Source organism: Cyclopterus lumpus, chromosome 21 (genome assembly GCF_009769545.1).
Source record: "Cyclopterus lumpus isolate fCycLum1 chromosome 21, fCycLum1.pri, whole genome shotgun sequence".
Classification (NCBI taxonomy): Eukaryota; Metazoa; Chordata; class Actinopteri; order Perciformes; family Cyclopteridae; genus Cyclopterus; species Cyclopterus lumpus.
The window spans coordinates 4092365-4113977 of record NC_046986.1 but is presented as its reverse complement, the minus strand read 5'-3'; the positions used below and the strand labels follow the sequence as shown (position 1 = coordinate 4113977).

The following is a 21613-nucleotide window of genomic DNA, read 5'->3' as shown; positions in this document are numbered from 1 at the left end:
TCAGAAACCCCTTTATATGTTTCTGATCTCCAGTCACCTCTGCCAGGTTGCATCTGCACCTTCAGGCCCCCAATTGCTCAGACAACCAGAATCATCTTCAGCTGGTCGCTTGTCCCAGTCTCCGGCTGGATGTCCCCTTTCCCCTCTTGTTAATCTGCCAATTAGCTCTTCTATTAGACTCCTAAATGTCCCACTCTCCCTCAAACACATTCTTACTCCCAATTCTTCAAATTGAAATGCTTGGTCAGTGGTGCTACAAACTATGACACTCTAAGACAAGGTACCCCTCTCGTGTCAGTTTTGGACGCATCAGGGACAGTGTCAGTTTCCTGCATTGTGACTTGTTAAAATCCAATTCCTTGTTCACAGTACAGTTTCTCCTTGTCACATACATACAGTCTCATTTCAAAATAAACTTGAAATGTTGGGTTACTTAGTTTTTAGGTTTACTTGTACAACAAAAGTGCTTGGATCTGGATTAAGTCATAAAATACTTAAGAAAATTAATGAAAATAAGTAAATGAAGACTTGGTTTCCAGCAAAACACAATAAGTAGTCTACTGAGTGAAAGGCCAGTGTTTGTTTGACCATTCGAACCACAGTTCCCACTTACCCTACACATATGTTCTCACTCTTTATACTTCGTCAGTTGCTCGGACTGTCTAATAATGATGCACTCGTAGCCAGATTATCAGTTTAGTGGTGATGTGACTCTCGGCCGCTCCGTTCTTTGTCCGGTTATGACAAAGATTGTGATTACTATTTCTTGACTTTATGACTAACCCTTGTTCCTTGTGTCCAGGATTCTACAGCCCAGAAACCGTCACTCATGCCACCGCCACTCATGCCACCGCCGCTCATGCCACCGCCGCTCATGCCACCGCCGCTCATGCCACCGCCGCTCATGCCACCGCCGCTCATGCCACCGCCGCTCATGCCACCGCCGCTCATGCCACCGCCGCTCATGCCACCGCCGCTCATGCCACCTCACCTTCCTTCTTGCACGCACCAGCTGGTCCATTCCTTCACCTAACCTACCGTCTCTATGTCTGTACTTGGGTGCTGCCTAAACCAACAAAAACATGGTCAGAGCAACTGAAGTAGTGTAAAGAGTGAGAAAGTATTTGTAGGGTGGGTGAGAGCTGAGGATAGAATGGGCAAACAAACACTGGCCTTTAACTCAGGAGACTGTTGACTGTGTTGTGCATGAAACCAAGTCAACATTAACTTCTTAAGGGCCGAGCACCGACAACATATGGCCAGCGAAGGCCCTAATGAAACTGTCATGTTTATTATTATTCTGCCAATTGAATTGTGTGTTTGGGGGCTTTATCATATCCCGAACAAGTGTCAGGACAAGTGAAAAATTCAATATTTTCGATAGTGTTTTTTGGCCACACCCCTCACCCCCAATGACCGATTGACTTGAAATTGAACTCATATGTCCGGTTGTGTCTGCTCTACCAAAAATTTATTCTGTGGATTAAAATCTGTCTTCTTAGAGTTTCCGCTATTTTGAATTTTGTGAAAAATCCAATATTGCAAACTCCTCCTACATGCTCTGGCCGATTGATACCAAATTGGCTGTGGACCATTATTGGATCAATGTGATCATAAATGGAAAAAACACTAGTTGATATCTCCTTGTCTTTAGAAGATATGGACCATTTAACCTCTAAGGGGCGTGGCTTAGTACATCATTACATTACATGTCATTTAGCTGACACTTTTATCCAAAGCGACTTACAATTAGTGCATTAAACCATGAGTCCAAACTCAGAACAACAAGAATCAAGCAAGTACAATTTCTTCAATAACGTTAAACTACAAAGTGCTATAAGTAAGAGACATTTAAGTGCTACTTAAGTGCTACTACGGCTCTACCTTCCCTATTCAAGGTATAGTCGAAAAATATGTGTTTTTAGTTTGCGACGGAAGATGTAGAGACTTTCTGCTGTCCTGGTGTCAATGGGGAGCTTGTTCCACCAATGAGGAGCCAGCACAGCAAACAGTCGTGACTTTGTTGAGTGTTTAGCTCGAAGTGAAGGAGCTACAAGCCGATTGGCAGAAGCCGAGCCAAGTAAACGAGCTGGGGTGTGAGGTTAGACCATGTCCTGGATGTAGACCGGACCCGCAAGTACCAATGTTTTGAAGCGGATGCGGGCGGCCACCGGTAACCAGTAAAGGTCGCGGAGGAGCGGAGTAGTGTGGGTAAACTTCGGGAGATTGAAGACCAGTCGAGCAGCTGCATTCTGGATGAGCTGTAGAGGTCGAATGACATTAGCAGGTAGACCTGCCAGGAGGGAGTTGCAATAGCCTAGCCGTGAGATGACCAGAGCCTGGACCAGGACCTGTGCCGCCTTCTGAGTGAGAAGGGGTCGTATTCTCCTGATGTTGTACAGCATGTACCTACAGGAGCGTGTTATTGCGGTAATGTTGGCAGTCAGGGAGAGTTGACTGTCGAGTGTCACACCGAGGCTCCTGGCAGAGTCGGAGCCAACACTGAGTTGTTGAAGTTAATAGTCAGGTAGTGGGTGGAAGAGCCTTTTCCTGGAAGGAGGAGAAGTTCAGTCTTGTCCGGGTTAATTTTCAGGTGGTGTGTGGACATCCACTGAGAGATGTCAGTCAGACAGGCAGAGATTTGTGCTGCTACCTGTGTTTCAGATTGGGGAAACGAGAGGATCAGTTGGGTGTCGTCAGCATAGCTGTGGTAGGTGAAGCCATGCGAGCGAATGACAGAGCCGAGAGAGTTGGTGTACAGAGAGAAGAGAAGAGGACCAAGGACTGAGCCCTGAGGGACCCCAGTAGTCAGAGGACAAGGCTCAGACACAGATCCTCTCCAGTTTACCGGGTAAGTGCGGTCGGTGAGGTAGGATGAAAAGAGTGAGAGTGCAGTGCCTGAGATACCCAGGTCCTGGAGGGAGGACATGAGGATCTGGTGGTTCACTGTGTCAAAGGCAGCGGAAAGGTATAGAAGGATGAGGACAGAGGAGAGAGAGGCTGCTCTAGCAGTGTGAAGCTGCTCAGAGACAGCAAGGAGGGCAGTCTCTGTTGAGTGGCCTGTCTTGAATCCAGACTGGTGGGGGTCTAGAAGGTTGTTGCTGTGGAGATAGGAGGAGACTTGGTTAGAGATAGCTCGCTCTAGAGTTTTGGAAAGGAAGGGGAGGAGAGAGACAGGTCTGTAGTTATTGACTTCAGATGGGTCGAGAGTGGGTTTCTTCAGGAGAGGGTTGACTCTTGCCTCCTTCAGAGAGTTAGGGAAACAGCCGGTTGAGAGGGAGGTGTTAATAAGATGGGTGAGAAAGGGAAGAAGATCAGGAGCAATAGACTGGAGAATGTGAGACGGGATGGGGTCTGGGGGGCAGGTGGTTGGGCGGGCAGAGGTTACCAAGGTAAGAACTTGATTGGGAGACAGGGGGATAAAAGAGGAAAATGAGGGGGAAGAAGATGAAGTTACTGGAGGTGTAGTTATAGAAGATGGATTAGTAAATGAGGAGCGTATGTCGTCTATCTTTTTTGTGAAGTAGTCAACAAAGTGGCTTGGTAGAAGGATGGAGGAAGGGGGGGACCAGGGGGGTCGAGGAGGTTGGAAAAAATAGAGGAGAGCTTTTTGGGGTTAGACAAAGAGGATTCGATTCTGGATTGGTAGAACAGACTTTTGGCTGCAGAGATAGAGGCAGAGAAGCAGGAGAGAAGAGAGTGATAGGCGAGCAGGTCGCTGGCGTGTTTGGATTTTCGCCATTTCCTTTCCGATGCTCACATAGTGGCTCTATATGGCACGCACCAGTTCGGACAGCCACGGAAACGGAGAGGACTTGCGGACCTTTCGAGTCATAAGAGGATAGAGAGAATCAAGAGAGGAAGACAGCATAGAGAGGAGTGTGGGCCAGTGGCAAAGTTAGGCTGCATGAGTGAGAAGGAGTCAGTTGAAGGGAGGGCTGATAGAACAGACGAGGCCAGAGAGGAGGGTGAGAGGGTGAGACGGTGAGAGGGTGAGAGGGTGCGGATGTTGCGACGGACAGGTACAGAGTCTGTTGTGGGAGGGTTCTCAGTTCCAAAAAGTGGGAGAGAGTAAGAGATGAAGAAGTGGTCAGAGACATGAAGTGGAGTTACAGTGAGGTTAGATGTAGAGCAGTTTCTGGTGAAAATATAGTCAAGGTGGTTGCCAGCTTTGTGAGTAGGAGGGGATGGGCTGAGCGAGAGAGCAAAGGAAGACAGTAAGAGTAGCAGGTCCGATGACTTCTCTGTCTGGATGTTAAAGTCACCCAGAAGGATGAGCGGGGGGCCGTTTTCTGGAAAGTTTGATAGTAGGACGTCTAGTTCTTCCAAGAAGTCTCCCAAGGAGCCAGGTGGACGGTAGAGAACAACAATGGTTAGTTGAACGGGATGAGTAACCGTCACTGCATGAAACTCAAAAGACAGTGGGGTAAATGGAAGCGGGTAGAGAGTAAAACTCCATTTGGGTGAGATGAGTAGACCTGTGCCCCCACCCCGACCAGAGGGTCTGGGTGTGTGGCTGAAGGAGAAGGCCGAGGAGAGAGCAGCAGGGGTTGATGTGTTGTCTGGTGTGATCCAAGTCTCAGTGAGAGCCAGGAAGTCCAGCGAGTGCTTGATAGCGAAGCCAGAGATGAAGTCCGCCTTGCGGTTAGCTGACTGGCACTTCCAGAGGCCCCTGTGACGAGGCGCTGGTTCTGTGTGGAGCGGGTGGGATAAATAAGAGAGGAGGGAATTTGGATTTTGATGCATGTCCACAAACCACACAACTTCCAAAACACTTGTGGGTCAGCCAAAACAGAGGTGGACAAACTATTTTCACGCCTTAGTGCGTCCTCTCATCTGCTCAATTCTCCAGGTCGTCCTTGCTTTACTCACATACATTAACTTATTTTGGCGTGATGTTTTCTGGATTCCTTCCACAATCACTTAATTGAAACATTTGCATTTTACATACTGTCATTCATTTGATATCTCATAATCCCTCCAACATATAAACTCATAATACACAACTGCAATCGCTCGGAGCGTTATTAAACCTAGTGTTCTCACATTATCTAGTGCCATACAATGGATACAGGAAATGTTGGACTGTTTGCAAAGCATAATTTCCAGCGTCACTCCATGCAGGAAAAAAACATCTAGCTCGTGGACGCTTTGTCCGATGGTCACAGACCTTCTCGGCCGCGTGAGCCGCCGTCCAGCCAGTACCTCTGAAGTGCACAAAGGTGCAAGAGCCCGTACGTCGCTGCTTTAATTTTAAGTTGGAACTGCACAATTCACTGATTACACTTCTCAGTTTAACATTGTCGTGTCTTTCAAGCGGCAATGATGTTGAAGAATGAGGATGAAGGAATCTCCGTGGACACTGTTCTTTCTGTTATAATAGAGTTTATTACAGAGAGGAATCACAGGTCAGGACGAGCGTCTAGATCGCTCGGAGAAGCTTCTCGGCCAAATGGAAGATCTGACTTGAGACGTCACGGCAGGTCACTTATAGGCCGCAAACTGGAGACCGTCGCCCAGGGCCCCCAATCTAAACACGTCCTTTCCAGACAATGGGAGGAGTACCATATTCGGACATAGCAGCGGAGGTCACACCGAGGCCTCTTAACAGGTGCCCTCCGGCCACAGGGACAGACCCCTCTCCAACAGGTCAAAGGCCATTCTTTTTAGGGACCACTGACCAGAAACACATGTGCATTGGTATGTGGGAAATCAGCTGAGAATACATCAACATAGTGGCTATTTACCTCCCCCCCAACGACAAATGATAGAACTCAGAAAGTATCAACCACTTTATTGCAAAAAGTTTGAAAAGTGTGTTGGCTCCATTGTGATGTGAGTTGCTTTTCCCTGTTGCAGGGTAGGATAGAAATTGTAATTGTTTTTGTTTTTTTAAAGGACAAATAAGAGGGGGAGGTGAAATACAGGGAAAAGACCAATGAATATAGATGAAACAGTCAGGATGAAGTTTAGTCACTCCCATCGAAATAAAGTTTTCACCAGAGTAAAAGAAGGACGGATGTGGAGAAAGAAAAGAGACCAATCACTTATCTGACGAGCTCAGCAGCATCTGCTCTCCTCTTCCTGAGAATGAAAACCCTTGAAGAAGCCGAACTTTGCTTTCCACAACTCCTCAACTCCTCCTGCAGGAAGCCCATGCGTCCTCACGCTCTATCAATGCTCACTTACATTTTACTGTCCTCCATCTCTCTGCTCACTGTGACTCTCAACCTGCTGGTCATCATCTCCATCTTCCACTTCAGGTATTCATATGTTTCATCAATAAATAAAACTGGTAGCTGTAAATACAAAAATAGTTAATGGAACAAAACAGAACTCAATTACAGAACTGTTAAGGAAATATGTATTTTTTCTTTCAGTCATTGCTTTTAACTCTTTTAAAACAATGGACGCTATCAATAATGGAATGCATGTTGTTCTCTTATCTCTCCAGGAAGCTCCCACTTCAAGTATTCAAATGTTTTACCTCTTTGTAAAATTGGTATACAGAAAGGAAATGGTTGATGGAACGAAAGAAAACATAATAACATATCTTTCAGGGAAATATGTTTATGTGTTTCAGTCATTGCTTTTATCTTTTAATCACAATTTAAGCTACTAATAATCATCAGCATGTTGTTCTCTTATCTCTCCAGGCAGCTCCACACACCCACCAACCTCCTCCTCCTCTCTCTGGCTGTCTCAGATTTCTTCGTGGGCTTCCTCATGTTATTTCATATGGTGTTCATAGACGGCTGCTGGTTCCTCGGTGACCTCATGTGTATTATGCATAATGTTCTGAGCTATATTATTACCTCTGCTTCAGTAGGAACCATGGTTCTCATATCAGTTGACCGATATATGGCTATTTGTGAGCCTCTACATTATCCCAACAAAGTCACACAAAAAAGAGTTCAAGTCTGTGTTTGTCTGTGTTGGATATTTTCTGTTTTCCTTCAGAGTCTGCTGCTGAAAGATAACCTGGAACCACCAGGCAGGTATAATTCCTGCTTAGGAGAGTGTGTCATTGTGATTAACTACATTGCTGGACTTGCAGATCTTTTTTTGTCCTTCATTGGTCCTGTCACTGTCATCATAGTTCTGTATATGAGAGTTTTTGTGGAGGCTGTGTCTCAGGCTCGTGCCATGCGCTCTCAGATTGCATCTTTCCCTCTCAAGTGTTCAGTCAGTGTAACTGCTAAAAAATCTGAAATTAAAGCAGCCAGAACTCTGGGTGTTGTTATTGTTGTGTTTCTATTGTGCATCTGTCCATATTTTAGTGTTGCACTCACAGGCCAGGACACCTTGCTTAATGCCTCATCTGTCGCCTTTGTATCATATCTGTTCTCATTCAACTCCTGTCTTAACCCTGTGATCTATGCCTTTTTGTACCCCTGGTTTAGAAAATCTATCAAGTTCATTGTTACTCTTAAGATACTGCAGCCTGGCTCATGTCAGACCAACATGATGTAGAGAGACACTGCATGGTGGCTGAAATTAAAGAGAAAAATGTACTTTGTCTTGTGGGTGAGAATTAAATACCAGATGTAAAAGTCTTGGTACAGTGACCTTTGTGTAAAAACTTTTACATGCAGATCTTAAATGTGTCTTTACATTGTGTGCTGTTTCAATGCTACAGTGTCATAGAAAGACAACAACTCCAGCTACTCTAGAAAGATGGTTGCCTGACTCCTTTCAAGGGGGCCTTTCAAAGATTTTTTGAGATCTCTTTCAGGTAGTTTGGAAACTGTTCAGCACCTGTACTTACTTCTCATTTTCTTTAGACCACGCAGTGTGAGGTGGATTCAAATATGTTCTCTCTTATGCAAGTTTACAAAATCCCTCCAATGTACCTTAACTGTACCTTGAAAATAACACAGTCAATATTTTTATATATATAATTTTGTATGTCCCGCTGTTGGAGGACAACACAAATTGAGCCATACCCTGTACGTTTTCTTTGGGTTCCTAAACTAAATACAGAACCCTGACATCTAAATGCACAGAGCAGCGGACACATCACAAGTTCAATATTAAAGTTTACAAGATGATGCAGCCAAACTTGGAACAATGTTAAGATTGAAGTGGGTGGCTTGCAGGTATTTTATGGAAAGGAAGGAGTGTAATAGTGTTTGTTTGGTTCATCTGTTACATATGACAGGTCTCAATACAAGTAACCGGAAGGTTAAACAAAAAAAGAAAAAACTGCTTCAAAGGCTTGAAAGACAGAAGTGGCTGACTTGCAGGTATATAATTGAAAAGAGCAAATATAATGGCTGATTGCATAAGACCTAAAGACTGATTGCCTTTAGGTCTTATGCATTCTAAGAATAAAATGATTAGCATCCTTATAATGTGATTTACACATTACATGTCATTTAGCTGACGCTTTTATCCAAAACGACTTACAATAAGTTCATTAAACCATGAGTCCAAACTCAGAACAACAAGAATCAAGCAAGTACAATTTCTTCAATAAATATCAATTGGAGATAATGTTATACAACACACTTCGTCACACAGCCAAGCCTCTTTCCTTCCCTCTGTAACACACAGATACAATAACTGTCTCTCTCCTTTGTTCTGAAGACCAGAAGGCTACCAACCCTTCCATAGCTGACATAACACATTTTAAAAGTCCTCACTCTACAAATATCAGTCACATTTTCAATGAATTTAGTGTGGTTCTCACCGAAAAGCTATTTATGTATTTTATTTCCTTGGTTACGCAATAAGCACGATAGCTCAAAGTTTATTTAGATTATTTCGGAGATGGAAAACGGCCCGACGAACCGCGGTGCCAGCTTCTTGGAGGGAACCTTGAGGTGAAGATCCTTGGCAGATAACCACACTCTTTGTCCAGGTTTATATTCTGGCACGGGACGGCGTCTTCGGTCAGCTTCCCTCTTTACTCTGTCCCCCTGTCTGAGGGGTACTTGACGGGCGGTCTGGCCGTTGGCCTCCGGGTTGTAACCTGAGGTCAGGCTGGCTGTGGCACCGATCAAAATATATAAAACTATTGAAATCTAATGGATTATGCTTTTGAATTATATGGCAATTGTTGAATGTATATGAATTTTAGTTTAGCTCTTTATGAAGAGGTAACGAGATGTGTGAAATCGTCTATGAGGGTTGAGTTATTTTTTCATCTGATGACTTCAATCAAGAGAGACTTCATTCAGAGTGAACAAATAAATGTTATACAAGATGCACGACAAATCTTCATCTTTTTTCATATTAACTATTTATATTGCAATTTGTGCTATATATAATTTTCACCAGTGCTGTCTCTGTGCTGTGGTGTTTTCTAAATCCTGACTGAAACTCCTCAAATAAACTATTATGATGTAGGAAGTCACACAACTGATTTGCAAATACTTTCTCAAGGATCTTAGAGAGGAAGGGAAGGTTAGAGATCGGTCTGTAGTTAGCCAACACCTCTGGATTAAGAGAGGGCTTCTTCAGGAGAGGTTTAATTACAGCTACTTTGAAGGAATGGGGTACATGGTCTGTTAGCAAAGACACATTGACAATATCTGCTGTGTGCTTCTTTTCACGGAAACATGGCTAAACGACAACAACATGTGCAACTCGGGCAGCTAACATGCTACCAAGCAGACAGAGCCCTTGCTAAAGGAGGGAAGACCCGCGGCGGCGGGGTGTGTGTTTACATACGGGATGCATGGTGTCGGGACGCTGTTGTGATATGTAAACACTGCTCACCACTGGCGGAGTTCATGATAACAAGGTGCCGTCCTTTTTTCATCTGCCAAGGGAATTTACAGCGATTCTGCTAGTCGCTGTTTACATCCTGATAATCATTCAAGCATTCTTTTCTTGTGTTATCGTTGACGTGTAAACACTGTTCATTTCGCCAACTTCTCACAACATTGCTCCTCTTCCATATCATGTATATCCGTCACGATTTTCAACCATCCATCTTGTGATGGTGGTTCAACCGTGTGCCATCTCTTCGTATTAGCCTTTTTACTAGCTGCTTGCAGAATTTTCGGCAGATACAGGTCTTCCCCTAACACGGTATCTGATGTCATATTACAAAAGTAGAGAAACAGACAGGACTTAGGTGTGTCATAGCCTAGAATTTTTACGGTAACTTTATGGACATTTCCCCAAAACTGTACAATTTCCGGGCATAGCCAAAATATGAGGATGGTCTACATTTACAGCCCGACATTTCCTCCAACATGGTTGAACAATAGAAAGACGTGCTTGTAATTTGGGGTATGTTTAAGCAGGCAGCCACGTACAACAACCACACAGACATTGAGGAGTACACAGACACTGTTACTTCCTACATCAGTAAGTGCATGGATGATGTGACCCATATAAAGACCATCACCACTCGGGCTAACCAGAAGCCATGGCTGACGGGAAGTCCATCGGCTGCTGAGGGCCAGAAACAAGGCCTTCAGAGCCGGGGATGAAATGTGGCCTGAGAAGAGCGAGAGCCAACCTGTCCCACAGCCTCAGGCAAGCAAAACAGGACTATACACATAAGATAACCTCTCACTTCAAAGACAGCAGAGATACACAGAGCCTGTGGCAGGGCATTCAGACCATCACGGATTACAAACCCAAGCCACAGACCTGCAACAGCAACATCTCTCTGCTAAACGACCTCAACAGTCCCAGATTGATCATCTTGTCGATAGTGCTACAGGCTCACTGAGAATGACACTAGACTCGATAGCCCCTCTGAAGTCAGAAGACGGTGAGTCAAAGGAGGTTTGCTCCCTGGTAGAACCCTCAGACCCGCAAACATCACGAAAGCTTGTAATTCGAAGATACTGTTTTTTGCAGAATACCTACTATATCTAAATGTACTTTTTCCTTGCAGAGGCTTCCAATTAGCTGTCTTCTCTCATGCTCATATTTCGACAGTGTAGAATAACATGTTTGTTTGTTTCCTCTTGCCCACAATAGTCACATTTGACTGCATCATGTTTCCCTTTGTAGCGTACTGTTAAGCCCATTGTGTCCAAATCGAAGTGTTGATATCACTGCTTCCTCTCTCGTGTTCCTTCCTGTCCATCTTCTTTCTCCCACTTTCCTCTGAACTATGAAAAACCATCGCCCTTTTCTGTCCTCCTCCCATTGCTTCTGCCACCTTTTCTTTAACCTCTTTTTGCTGAAGTTGACTTCAACTTTTGGTATTTTCTGCAGCTTTGTCTGCCATTTCATTCCCCCTGACACCAACATGTGCTGGAACCCATAGGAACACTACTGTAAGACCTATCATTTGAATCCTGTATAATGTTTTTCTGTATGGTCTACTGTCTAAATGACTGTTCTGTAAGCTCTCTATTGATGAACTTGAGTCCGAACAAATGATTGCCCTCAATGGTCCTGTGTCCTCTATCCACTGTAATGCAAACATTATTGCCAGCATTTCCCCTGTGTAAACTGATACTCCCTGAGTAATCATTTTACCTATTTTGATATTAAGTTCTGGCACTATTGCTACTTTGTTTACTAAATTATTTGATGCGTCTGTGAAAACCTGGACATAACTGTGGTAACTGTCAATGTGTGTCTGTTGCCTCAGGGAGTATCCACGGTGCTATTGCTGGCAATGGAACTGTTGGACTGAAGTTTAATTTGTCAATGTTCATTTATTTTGCGTTCTGTGCTACTGTCCATCCAAAGCTTCTTGTCTCCCTCCTCTCCAAAAACTTAATGCCAACTGCATCCTTCGTAATTCTAGAGGCATTTCACCCATTTCCACCTTTAGTGCTGCCGTTGGAGTTGTTTTAAAATGCCCAGTGCATATTCTCCTGATGAGACCTTCCATTTGCAGCCTGTACTGACCTGCTAGTGGTGCATTATGGGACTTGCAGTGTTTTAGGCAAAGTCAAGTGAGTGGATCTGATGAGGAACTGAAATGAAACTTGACAAATGGCAAAAACAGTAAGCCAGGACCTCAAGTGGGAGCCGAACATCAGCTCCATCACCAAGAAGGCTCAGCAGAGGATGTTCTTCCTGAGGCAGCTGAGAGGGTGATTGGCTGCAATCTGCCATCCCTCCATGACTTCGCCTCCAGGACCCTCAACGGGCAAGGAAGATTGTAGCCCACCGCTCTCACCCTGGACACAGACTGTTCGAGTCCCTTCCCTCAGGCATGAAGCTGCAGTCCATCAGGACCAAGACCTCACGCCACAAGAACAGTTTCTTTCCAGCTGCAGTCAGGTTCATCAACAAAGCCTGGGACCCCAACTAACTGACTCTGACTCCCACATCCCCAGGATAATAAAGACCAGGACCCCCACTAACTGACTCTGACTCTCACATCCCCAGGATAATAAAGACCAGGACCCCCACTAACTGACTCTGACTCTCACATCCCCAGGATAATAAAGACCAGGACCCCCACTAACTGACTCTGACTCTCACATCCCCAGGATAATAAAGACCAGGACCCCCACTAACTGACTCTGACTCTCACATCCCCAGGACAATTTCCAACACCCTTGCACAACTTTTCTTTTCTTACTAAAATGCATTAGCCACTTATATTAAAAAAGATCTGCTTGTTTTAAAGTACTGTTATCTGTTTCTTATTTATCTTATTTATATATGTATTGATTTTATTTGTATTGTTTTATTTTAAGTTTATTGTTGTTTATTGTTTTTATGTGTATTGTTTTATTCTATGTTTATTGTTATGCACCTTTCATCGAGTGAAATTGCTTGTATGTTCAACATACTTGGCAAATAAACAATTCTGATTCTGATTACATTTTACACTTTGATATTCTGAATTCAACCAATTAGCCTAAAACAGAATATAGTGCCTAGGACCCTGCAAGAGCAACAGCATGCAGACCCATTTACAATTTATGTGGCCCAAAATGAAAACTCCTGTGGACTGTATGGCCTAACCCAGTGGGCCTATATGGGCTTTCTAGTTGGTGACTTGCACTCCATTAAAACAGACACAAAAAAAAAAAAATTATTGAAATAGGTTTCCTTCGAATTGACCTTGAGAACAAATAGTTTACATTTATTGTTTTTAGAGTTTACAGCTAATCCAATTTACTAGCAAGGATTAAATGAAAACCATGATCCAAAAAGTTAGTTAAAGTTAGGGTTAGTTAAAGTTTGTTAAGTTAAGTTAGTTTGTTAGTTAAAGTCCAAGATTGAGGGAAGTCAGTGACGGTCGACATGAAGATGACCAGAAACGACAAAGTGAAAGGGAGGGACTTCAGTCTCTACTGGAGAAAAAACTGAGCAGTAGAGAAATGACGAGACCAGAAAAGAGACACATCAGTTGCGTAACAGAGAGCTTTAGTTCTAAAGCAGCCAGAACTCAGCCTCCTCACACCTCTGAACATGGAGACGACTGAAGACGCTGAACTCTGCTTTCCACTACTCCACAACCGTTCCTGCAGGAAACCTCCGTCTGATGGCATGCTTGTTAACGTTCTGCTGTATTTCATCTCTCTGCTCACTGCAGCTCTCAACCTGCTGGTCATCATCTCTATCTCCCACTTCAGGCAGAGATTAACTCTAAAACTAATGAATGAACTGATACACATATTCATCATAGAAATGAACATCAATTACATGTCTTACTTTTAATATGAATATAAATATAATATCTGTAATTTGACAATATGATGTATTCCAATATAATGTTGCATTCTAGAATTAATTCATTGATGTTAACAAGCTACTATTGTTAACAATCTCAAGTGATGTTATTCTTCCTCTCCAGGCAGCTCCACAGCCCCACCAACCTCCTCATCCTCTCCCTGGCTGTCTCAGATTTCCTCGTGGGCCTTCTGCTGATGCCGGTTGATATCCTTTTTGGAGAAACCTGCTGGTACCTGGGTGACTTCATGTGTGCTCTGTTTAATGTTATCGATTATATCATTATTTCTTCTTCGGTCGGAACTATGGTGCTCATATCAATTGATCGTTATTTGGCTATTTGTGACCCTCTACATTATAACATCAGAGTTACTCTGGACAGAACGAAGATCTCTATCTGCCTGTGTTGGATTTTCTCTGTTGTTTACGGTATTGTCATGTTGATGGATTCTCTGATACATTATGATTCAGATCGTATCTGCTACGGAGAATGTTTTATTGTCCATACTTATATCACAGGAGTTGTTGACCTTGTCCTCACCGTTATCGCCCCCATTACTATCATCATAGTTCTGTATATGAGAATATTTGTGGTGGCTGTGTCTCAGGCTCAAGCCATGCGGACCCACATTGTATCGGTCACACAACAGCGTCCAGTGGGTTTAACTGCTAAGAAATCTGAGCTGAAAGCAGCCAGGACTCTTGGTGTTGTTGTGGTTGTGTTCCTGATCTGCCTTTGTCCATTATACTTTTCTGCTTTTTCAGCCATGAACCTATCTTCGACATTTGTAACCTGGCTGTTCTTTTGTAACTCTTCTCTGAACCCACTTATTTATGCCTTATTTTACCCCTGGTTTAAAAAATCTATGAAACTCATTTTAACATTTAAGATACTTCAGCCGGACTCTTGTGATATGACAATACTTTAGAGACAAACCAGTCCATGGAGATGGAAATGTATTTGCTATTGTATAGCTGGATACACTAAACTAAAGTCAAAAGTTGTAAAGGCTGGAGACAGTGTTGTTTTTATATGGTAATATTTTTACTTCATATTATTCCGGATTTGCACCTTATTGACAATTTATATTTCTAATTGCGCTCAAGTCCTGTATTATCTTATTACATCTTAAACATTTGTGAATCATGATCTTTAATAGACAATCAAGTGTGTATGGAAATATAAATATATTCAGTGTTGTATAGCTGGATACACTGAAGTAAAGTCAAAAGATGTAATGGCCGGAGACACATTGTTGTTCTTATATGGTAATGTTTGTATTTCATATTATTCTAAATGTGCGCCTTAATGAAAATATATATCTCTTTCTGCACTCCATATAATCACACTCTTTTCTACTTTGTACTCCAATACAGTTTGGTAATATCTTATTACATCTGGAATCTTTGTGACTCATTTTCTCTAACAGACAATCAAGTGTGTACATTGTCATTACTTAAGCTGAAACTATACTTGTACCCCAACAAAGCTGTTACTTTCAGTGTTGAGAAATAAAGTCAACGTGGAATATCCCTGTCGTGAGAAATAGTAAAGGTTGAAAGGCATAATAGGGGGCCTGGCTGCTTTGACTGACAGGTGGCGGACGTCTCAGATTGTTTTCAAGTGTACAGCTTCTCCACTTTACTAGCAAGGATGAAATGGAAACCATGATCCGAAAAGGTAAAGTTGTCAATGACAGAATAAACTATACCTTTCTGCTATTGCAGTGCATAAAACATCTTTAACCTTTGAAACCTGGCTGTTCTATTTGAACTCCTGTCTAAACCCACTTATTTATGCCTTTTTTCACCCCTGGTTTAGAAAATCTATGAAACTCATTATAACATTAATGATACTTCAGACTTACTCTAGTGATATGACAATACTTTAGAGACAAACTGGTCAGTAACAAAACTAAAACCTTCTATGAAGATGGAAATATATTCAGTGTTGTATAGCTGAATACACTGAAGTAAAGTCAAAAGATGTAATGGCCGGAGACACATTGTTGTTCTTATATGGTAATATTTGTATTTCATATTATTCTAAATGTGCGCCTTAATGAAAATATATATCTCTTTCTGCACTCCATATAATCACACTCTTTTCTACTTGAGAAATAAAGCCAAAGTGGAAGCGCCAAAAACTGTTTCCTCAAATGGCCACTTGAGGCTGGCTCCAAAAGCGAGTCCATCCCCCTAGACCAATATGTTAAAATGGCCAACAGCTCCAGCTAACTAGTCAAGCTCTACATGATGATGTTAAGAGGCTGAGTGACAGAGTGAGCAGGACACCTTCAAGACGAGGTCCTGCTTCGCCAAATATGTTATTTACACCTGTGAAGGAAAGTAACGATTAGGAGAGAGTTCAAGATCTGTGGCCAGATTGGGGAAAAAGGGACAGAAAGACAGACTCTCATACACAAACCTGACGCATCAGATTGAGGCTGAAGTCATGGAGGCTGTGATCAAATCAATCAATCCAGGTTTGAGTATTCGAGATAAGGTCAAGATTAAAAATGACCTCACCCTGCTACAGTTGAAGTCAATTTTAAAGGGGCACTTTAAAGAGGACAGCTCTACTGACCTACAGTATATCACAAGAGAGTCGCGAGTCCCCTCAAAACTTCCTCTTTAGGGCCATTGAGTTGAAAGACTCTCCCTAACTTGGTCAGATGAACAATACAGCCCTGAGCTCATCCAGAAGAAATTCTTGAGGCTTCTCAACTCAGGACTCTCGGAGCAAGCGGCCGCTTGGTTCACGAGCTACCTTGAGAATAGGTCTCAGTGCATCAGATATGAGTGTTTATCCTCTGATATTGCAACCATCTGTAAAGGTGTGCCACAAGGCTCTGTATTAGTTTTTTTAGGTCATTCAATGGAGTAATGGAGTAAGTAGTCTGTGGTGGTGGCACTAGAGATAATTTCATATACACTTTAGTTTGTAAAATGTGTGAAAGGCCCGTTAAAACAGGAAGAAGAGTATTGTATTACCCCTTCATGTCTTTTGCTGCAGAATCACAAAATCCAAAAATGCCAACATCCCTCCATTATCCGGACAACTCCACAAAACAAATTCATTCTTGTTACAGAATTCCTCAAACCTGGGCCCCTCTTGCTAAGAGGAGATATGTTAGCCACCACACCACCATGTTTGCCTCACAGGAGTCAGGCAAAATAAAAGAGTAGCTAGAGTAGTTGAATTTTTCCAAAATGCTTCAGTGTTGCATTGAACCAGTACACAATGTAAAGAAACATATATGATTTGAATGTAACAGTGTTTACATAAAAAGACATTCTGCAAAGACATGACTAAATTCTCACCAGCATGACCAATTTGTCTGTCGAATTTCAGCCACCATGTGTCTTTCTAAAGCATGTTGGTCTGACATGAGCCAGGCTGCAGTATTTTAAGTGTAACAATGAGCTTAATAGCTTTTCTAAACCAGGGTTTAAAAAAAGGCATAGCTCACAGGGTTAAGACAGGAGTTGAAATAGAACAGACATGTTACAAAGAAAGCAGATGAGGCATTAAGCAAGGTGTCCTGGCCTGTGAGCAAAACACTAAAATATGGACAGATGCACAAAAGAAACACAACAATAACAACACCAAGAGTCCTGGCTGCATTTCAGACACTTACTGAAAACATGTCGGATTATTTGCCAAGAACACCATTTGAAAAGTGTTTTAAAACATGTTGATTTTTAAAGTCTCAGATTTTCAGGTCGGGACTAACAGAGCTGAGGGGCAATGACAGCAAAAGCCCACTAAGGGACTTGGGGACAGCCAGCAGAGCCTTGCCTGTGGATCTCAGGCTGTGCTCTGCTCAGAGGGGGCAGCAGTTCAGCAATGTAACTGGGAGCTAAACCGGTAATGGCTTTAAAGGTTCAATACTAAAATGTATTCTAAAACCTACCAGTAACTTTTTATCTAGTATTAAATCCATCAGTAAAAGGCGTGAGATGGTTTTTAGGTTAAACCCTGTGATTACTAGATAAATATAAGTATGTTATTTGGGTTATACAGTGGAAATTATAGGTTCAATTTAACAAAACACCTTGCATAATCATAGTATTATTATTACATGAATATATTATTGAAAACACACATTTTGCTTATGATTATGTCCTGTTCGAGACATATTTGTATAATTCAGTCAAACTCATGCACAAAGATGTAATAGACAAGGCGTATATCACTTTATTAAAAAGAGAGACAAGCGACAGAGAAAGGGCCAAGCAGTATACAGACTATTTTCAGATTATAGTTTGGATCAGTCATTGCAACATTTAACTTGATTCTTATGTAATACAGCTAAACAAATAATGTATACTAATGCCCACTCACATGGTTTTAAATTGTTTTGTTTTACAATATTTGCTATTTAAACATCTTACATGCACATATTTAGGTCAAAGAAATAATTTCTGGACCTGCGTATATATTTATATAAAAACAGGGTTAATGAGGTTTGAGCTATAGGGTTTATTGTGTAGCCACGGAAATAACATTTAATAAATAGCTTTTCGGTGAAATCCACCCAAAATGATTTGCAATTGTGACTGATACTTGTAGAGAGAGAGGGTTGTTAAGGTTTGTTACGTCATCTAAGGCAAAGATGGTAGCCTTCTGGTCTGCAGGACTAAGAAGAAATAAAACGTGACCAAAACTGCAATTCGAATAAAGCGATGTGCCGATAAGAGTGTGACAGGGAAGAGAGACGGCGTCAATGTATCTCTGTGTTTCTGTGACAGAGGGAGGGGAAAAGAGATTCAGGCTGTGTGAGAAAAAGTGTTGTTTAACATTTTCTCCAATTTACATTTAAATCATCAGTATTCTAGTCTTCATTCTTATGTTGCGTTCGGACCAAAAACATTGCAAATTTTTCTCGAGAGTAGATTCCATGGAAAGTCAATGCACAGACGCGAATGGATGTCAATATTCGCAACGCTTTTGGTGTGAACGCAGCATTAGAATGCGTAAGGCCTCAAGGCAATCAATATTTATTTTTTTCTCTCCTGACTTCAGAAGTTGTAAGGATTTACGAACTTGCATTTTAGGTCATTATTACTATTGTTTGGCCACCATTCAAGTGCATGTGCCATCATCCGGTGGCCAAAACATCGAAAGCTTATTTTCTTATCAGAGTCAAGGTACATTGGAGTGATTTTGTAAACTTGCGTGAGAGAGAACAGATTTTATTTCCCCTCACACTGTGTGGTCCAACCAAACTGAGGATAATTAAGTACAGTTGCTGATCAGTTTCACAACTACAATGTGCTTCAAACAAAACTGTCAAATATATTTACAAAAATATCAGAGATAGGATACCTCTGACTTTCAAATGTTGGAACAGATTAACAGAAATAAATGTTTACATATATCTGTGTTTCCTACCATCATTGTTGTGGAAATCATTGTCAATAACAATTGTGAGGAATAATTAACATTAATGTGTGATCAGTCACATTACATACATTATTGTAATTAAAAGGTTATCTGTGAAACTTTGTTATTCAGGAAGTTTGTATCAAACAAGTAGCCCTTCGTACTATTGTTTACACTTTCAGTTTCAAAAAGGTTGGTGACCGCTGCTCTACAGCATGTTGGTCTGACATGAGCCAGGCTGCAGTATCTTAAGAGTAACAATGAGCTTGATAGCTTTTCTAAACCAGGGGTACAAAAAGGCATAGATCACAGGGTTAAGACAGGAGTTGAAATAAAACAGACATGTTACAAAGGCGTCAGATGAGGCATTAAGCAAGGTGTCCTGGCCTGTTAGTACAACACAATAATATGGGCAGATGCACAATAGAAACACAACAATAACAACACCCAGATTCCTGGCTGCTTTAATTTCAGATTTTTTAGCAGTTACACTCACGGAACACTTGAGAGGGAAAGATGCAATCTGAGAGCGCATGGCACGAGCCTGAGACACAGCCACCACAAAAACTCTCATATACAGAACTATGATGACAGTGACAGGACCAATAAAGGACAAAAAAAATATCTGCAAGACTAGCAATGTAGTTAATGACAACAACACACTCTCCTAAGCATGAATTATACCTGCCTGGTTGTTCCAGGTTATTCTTCAGCAGCAGACTGTTAAGGAAAGCAGAAAATATCCAACACAGACAAACACAGACTTGAACTCTTTTTTGTGTGACTTTGTAGGAATAATGTAGAGGATCACAAATAGCCACATATCGGTCAACTGCTATGAGAACCATGGTTCCTATTGAAGCAGAAGTAATAATAAAGTTCACAACAGTATACAAAGTACACATGAGGTCACCAAGAAACCAGCAGTTGTCTATGAGCATTATTTGAAAAAACAAAAGGGGAACCACGAGAGAATCTGAGACAGCCAGAGAGAGGAGGAGGAGGTTGGTGGGTGTGTGGAGCTGCCTGGAGAGATAAGAGAACAACATGCTGATCATTATTAGTAGCTTGAATTGTGATTAAAAGATAAAAGCAATGACTGAAACACATAAACATATTTCCCTGAAAGATATGTTATTATGTTTTCTTTCGTTCCATCAACCATTTCCTTTCTGTATACCAATTTTACAAAGAGGTAAAACATTTGAATACCTGAAGTGGGAGATGGAGATGATGACCAACAGGTTGAGAGTCACAGTGAGCAGAGAGATGGAGGGCAGTAAAATGTAATTGAGCATAAATACATAGTGAGGACGCATGTTCTTCCTGCAGGAGGAGTTGAGGAGTTGTGGAAAGCAAAGTTCGGCTTCTTCAAGGGTTTTCATTCTCAGGAAGAGGAGACGAGATGATGCTGAGCTCGTCAGACAACTGATTGATCTATTTTCTTCCTCCACATCCTCCTTCTTTTACTCTGGTGACAACTTAGTGACATCAGTCGGAGTGACTGAACTTCCCCCTGACTGTTTCATCTATCTTCATTGGATGTTTTCCTGTATTTCCCCTCCACTTTTTTCCTTTTTTACCTAAACAATTACAATTTCCATCATACTCTTCAACGGGGAACAGCAAGGCACATCACATTGCAAAGTTTCATTTATTTTCGTCTTGGACAGTCGTGACCAAGACGAAAATAAGGGAGAGCACAGCGTCTGGTTACTATCATGCCATGAACCTGAAAAAGCTATAGATAAAAGCATATTTTCAAACCTTTTGCAATAAAGAGATTTAACTTGATGGGTTCGTAGTTATGTCATGTGTTGTTGAACGTATGCCCCTGCACTGATTCCCTGCTTCCCCACCTCAATAGTTTTCTCTGATCACTACTCAGGAAACCCCTTTATATGTTTCTGATCTCCAGTCACCTCTGCCAGGTTGCATCTGCACCTTCAGGCCCCCAATTGCTCAGACAACAAGATTCATCTTCAGCTGGTCGCTTGTCCCAGTCTCCGGCTGGATGTCCCCTTTCCCCTCTTGTTAATCTGCCAATTAGCTCTTCTATTAGACTCCTAAATGTCCCACTCTCCCTCAAACACATTCTTACTCCCAATTCTTCAAATTGAAATGCTTGGTCAGTGGTGCTACAAACTGTGACACTCTAAGACAAGGTACCCCTCTCGTGTCAGTTTTGGACGCATCAGGGACAGTGTCAGTTTCCTGCATTGTGACTTGTTAAAATCCAATTCCTTGTTCACAGTACAGTTTCTCCTTGTCACATACATACAGTCTCATTTCAAAACAAACTTGAAATGTTGGGTTACTTAGTTTTTAGGTTTACTTGTACAACAAAAGTGCTTGGATCTGGATTAAGTCATAAAATACTTAAGAAAATTAATGAAAATAAGTAAATGAAGACTTGGTTTCCAGCAAAACACAATAAGTAGTCTACTGAGTGAAAGGCCAGTGTTTGTTTGACCATTCGAACCACAGTTCCCACTTAACCTACACATACGTTCTCACTCTTTATACTTCGTCAGTTGCTCGGACTGTCTAATAATGATGCACTCGTAGCCAGATTATCAGCTTAGTGGTGATGTGACTCTCGGCCGCTCCGTT

At 42.0% G+C, this 21613-nt stretch overlaps 4 protein-coding genes across 4 annotated transcripts in view; 2 read left to right on the top strand and 2 right to left on the bottom strand.

Annotated features, from left to right (window-relative positions):
- LOC117750509 (trace amine-associated receptor 13c-like) overlaps positions 1–981 on the bottom strand; it is a 5718-nt gene extending 4737 nt beyond the window's left edge. Inside the window, exon 1 of the mRNA XM_034561762.1 lies at positions 784–981. Coding sequence (XP_034417653.1) covers positions 784–981 — 198 coding nt within the window. The remainder of the gene's footprint in view (positions 1–783) is intronic.
- A 5078-nt stretch (positions 982–6059) lies between these two features.
- Positions 6060–7473, top strand: LOC117750901 (trace amine-associated receptor 13c-like). Its single transcript, XM_034562338.1, has 2 exons — positions 6060–6263; positions 6657–7473. Exons 1-2 carry the CDS (start codon positions 6091–6093, stop codon positions 7471–7473), a joined length of 990 nt encoding a protein of 329 aa, XP_034418229.1. The 5' UTR covers positions 6060–6090.
- A 5877-nt stretch (positions 7474–13350) lies between these two features.
- Positions 13351–14540, top strand: LOC117750904 (trace amine-associated receptor 13c-like). The gene is made up of 2 exons (XM_034562342.1): positions 13351–13514; positions 13736–14540. The coding sequence occupies exons 1-2, from the start codon at positions 13351–13353 to the stop codon at positions 14538–14540; spliced, it is 969 nt and encodes a 322-aa protein (XP_034418233.1).
- Positions 14541–19208: 4668 nt separating this feature from the next.
- On the bottom strand, positions 19209–20049 carry LOC117750905 (trace amine-associated receptor 13c-like). Its single transcript, XM_034562343.1, is given in 2 exon segments — positions 19209–19619; positions 19621–20049. Coding segments are annotated over 2 exon segments (840 nt in total).
- Between the last annotated feature and the right edge of the window lie 1564 nt (positions 20050–21613).

What these genes read in the sequence shown, in the direction of transcription:
- LOC117750901 (XM_034562338.1), top strand. Translation starts at nt 6,091, where the DNA reads ATGAAAACCCTTGAAGAAGCCGAACTTTGCTTTCCACAACTCCTCAAC. An exon ending in ATCTCCATCTTCCACTTCAG is followed by an intron (nt 6,264 to 6,656) that starts GTATTCATATGT and finishes TTATCTCTCCAG; the next exon opens with GCAGCTCCACACACCCACCA.
- LOC117750904 (XM_034562342.1), top strand. Translation starts at nt 13,351, where the DNA reads ATGGAGACGACTGAAGACGCTGAACTCTGCTTTCCACTACTCCACAAC. An exon ending in ATCTCTATCTCCCACTTCAG is followed by an intron (nt 13,515 to 13,735) that starts GCAGAGATTAAC and finishes CTTCCTCTCCAG; the next exon opens with GCAGCTCCACAGCCCCACCA.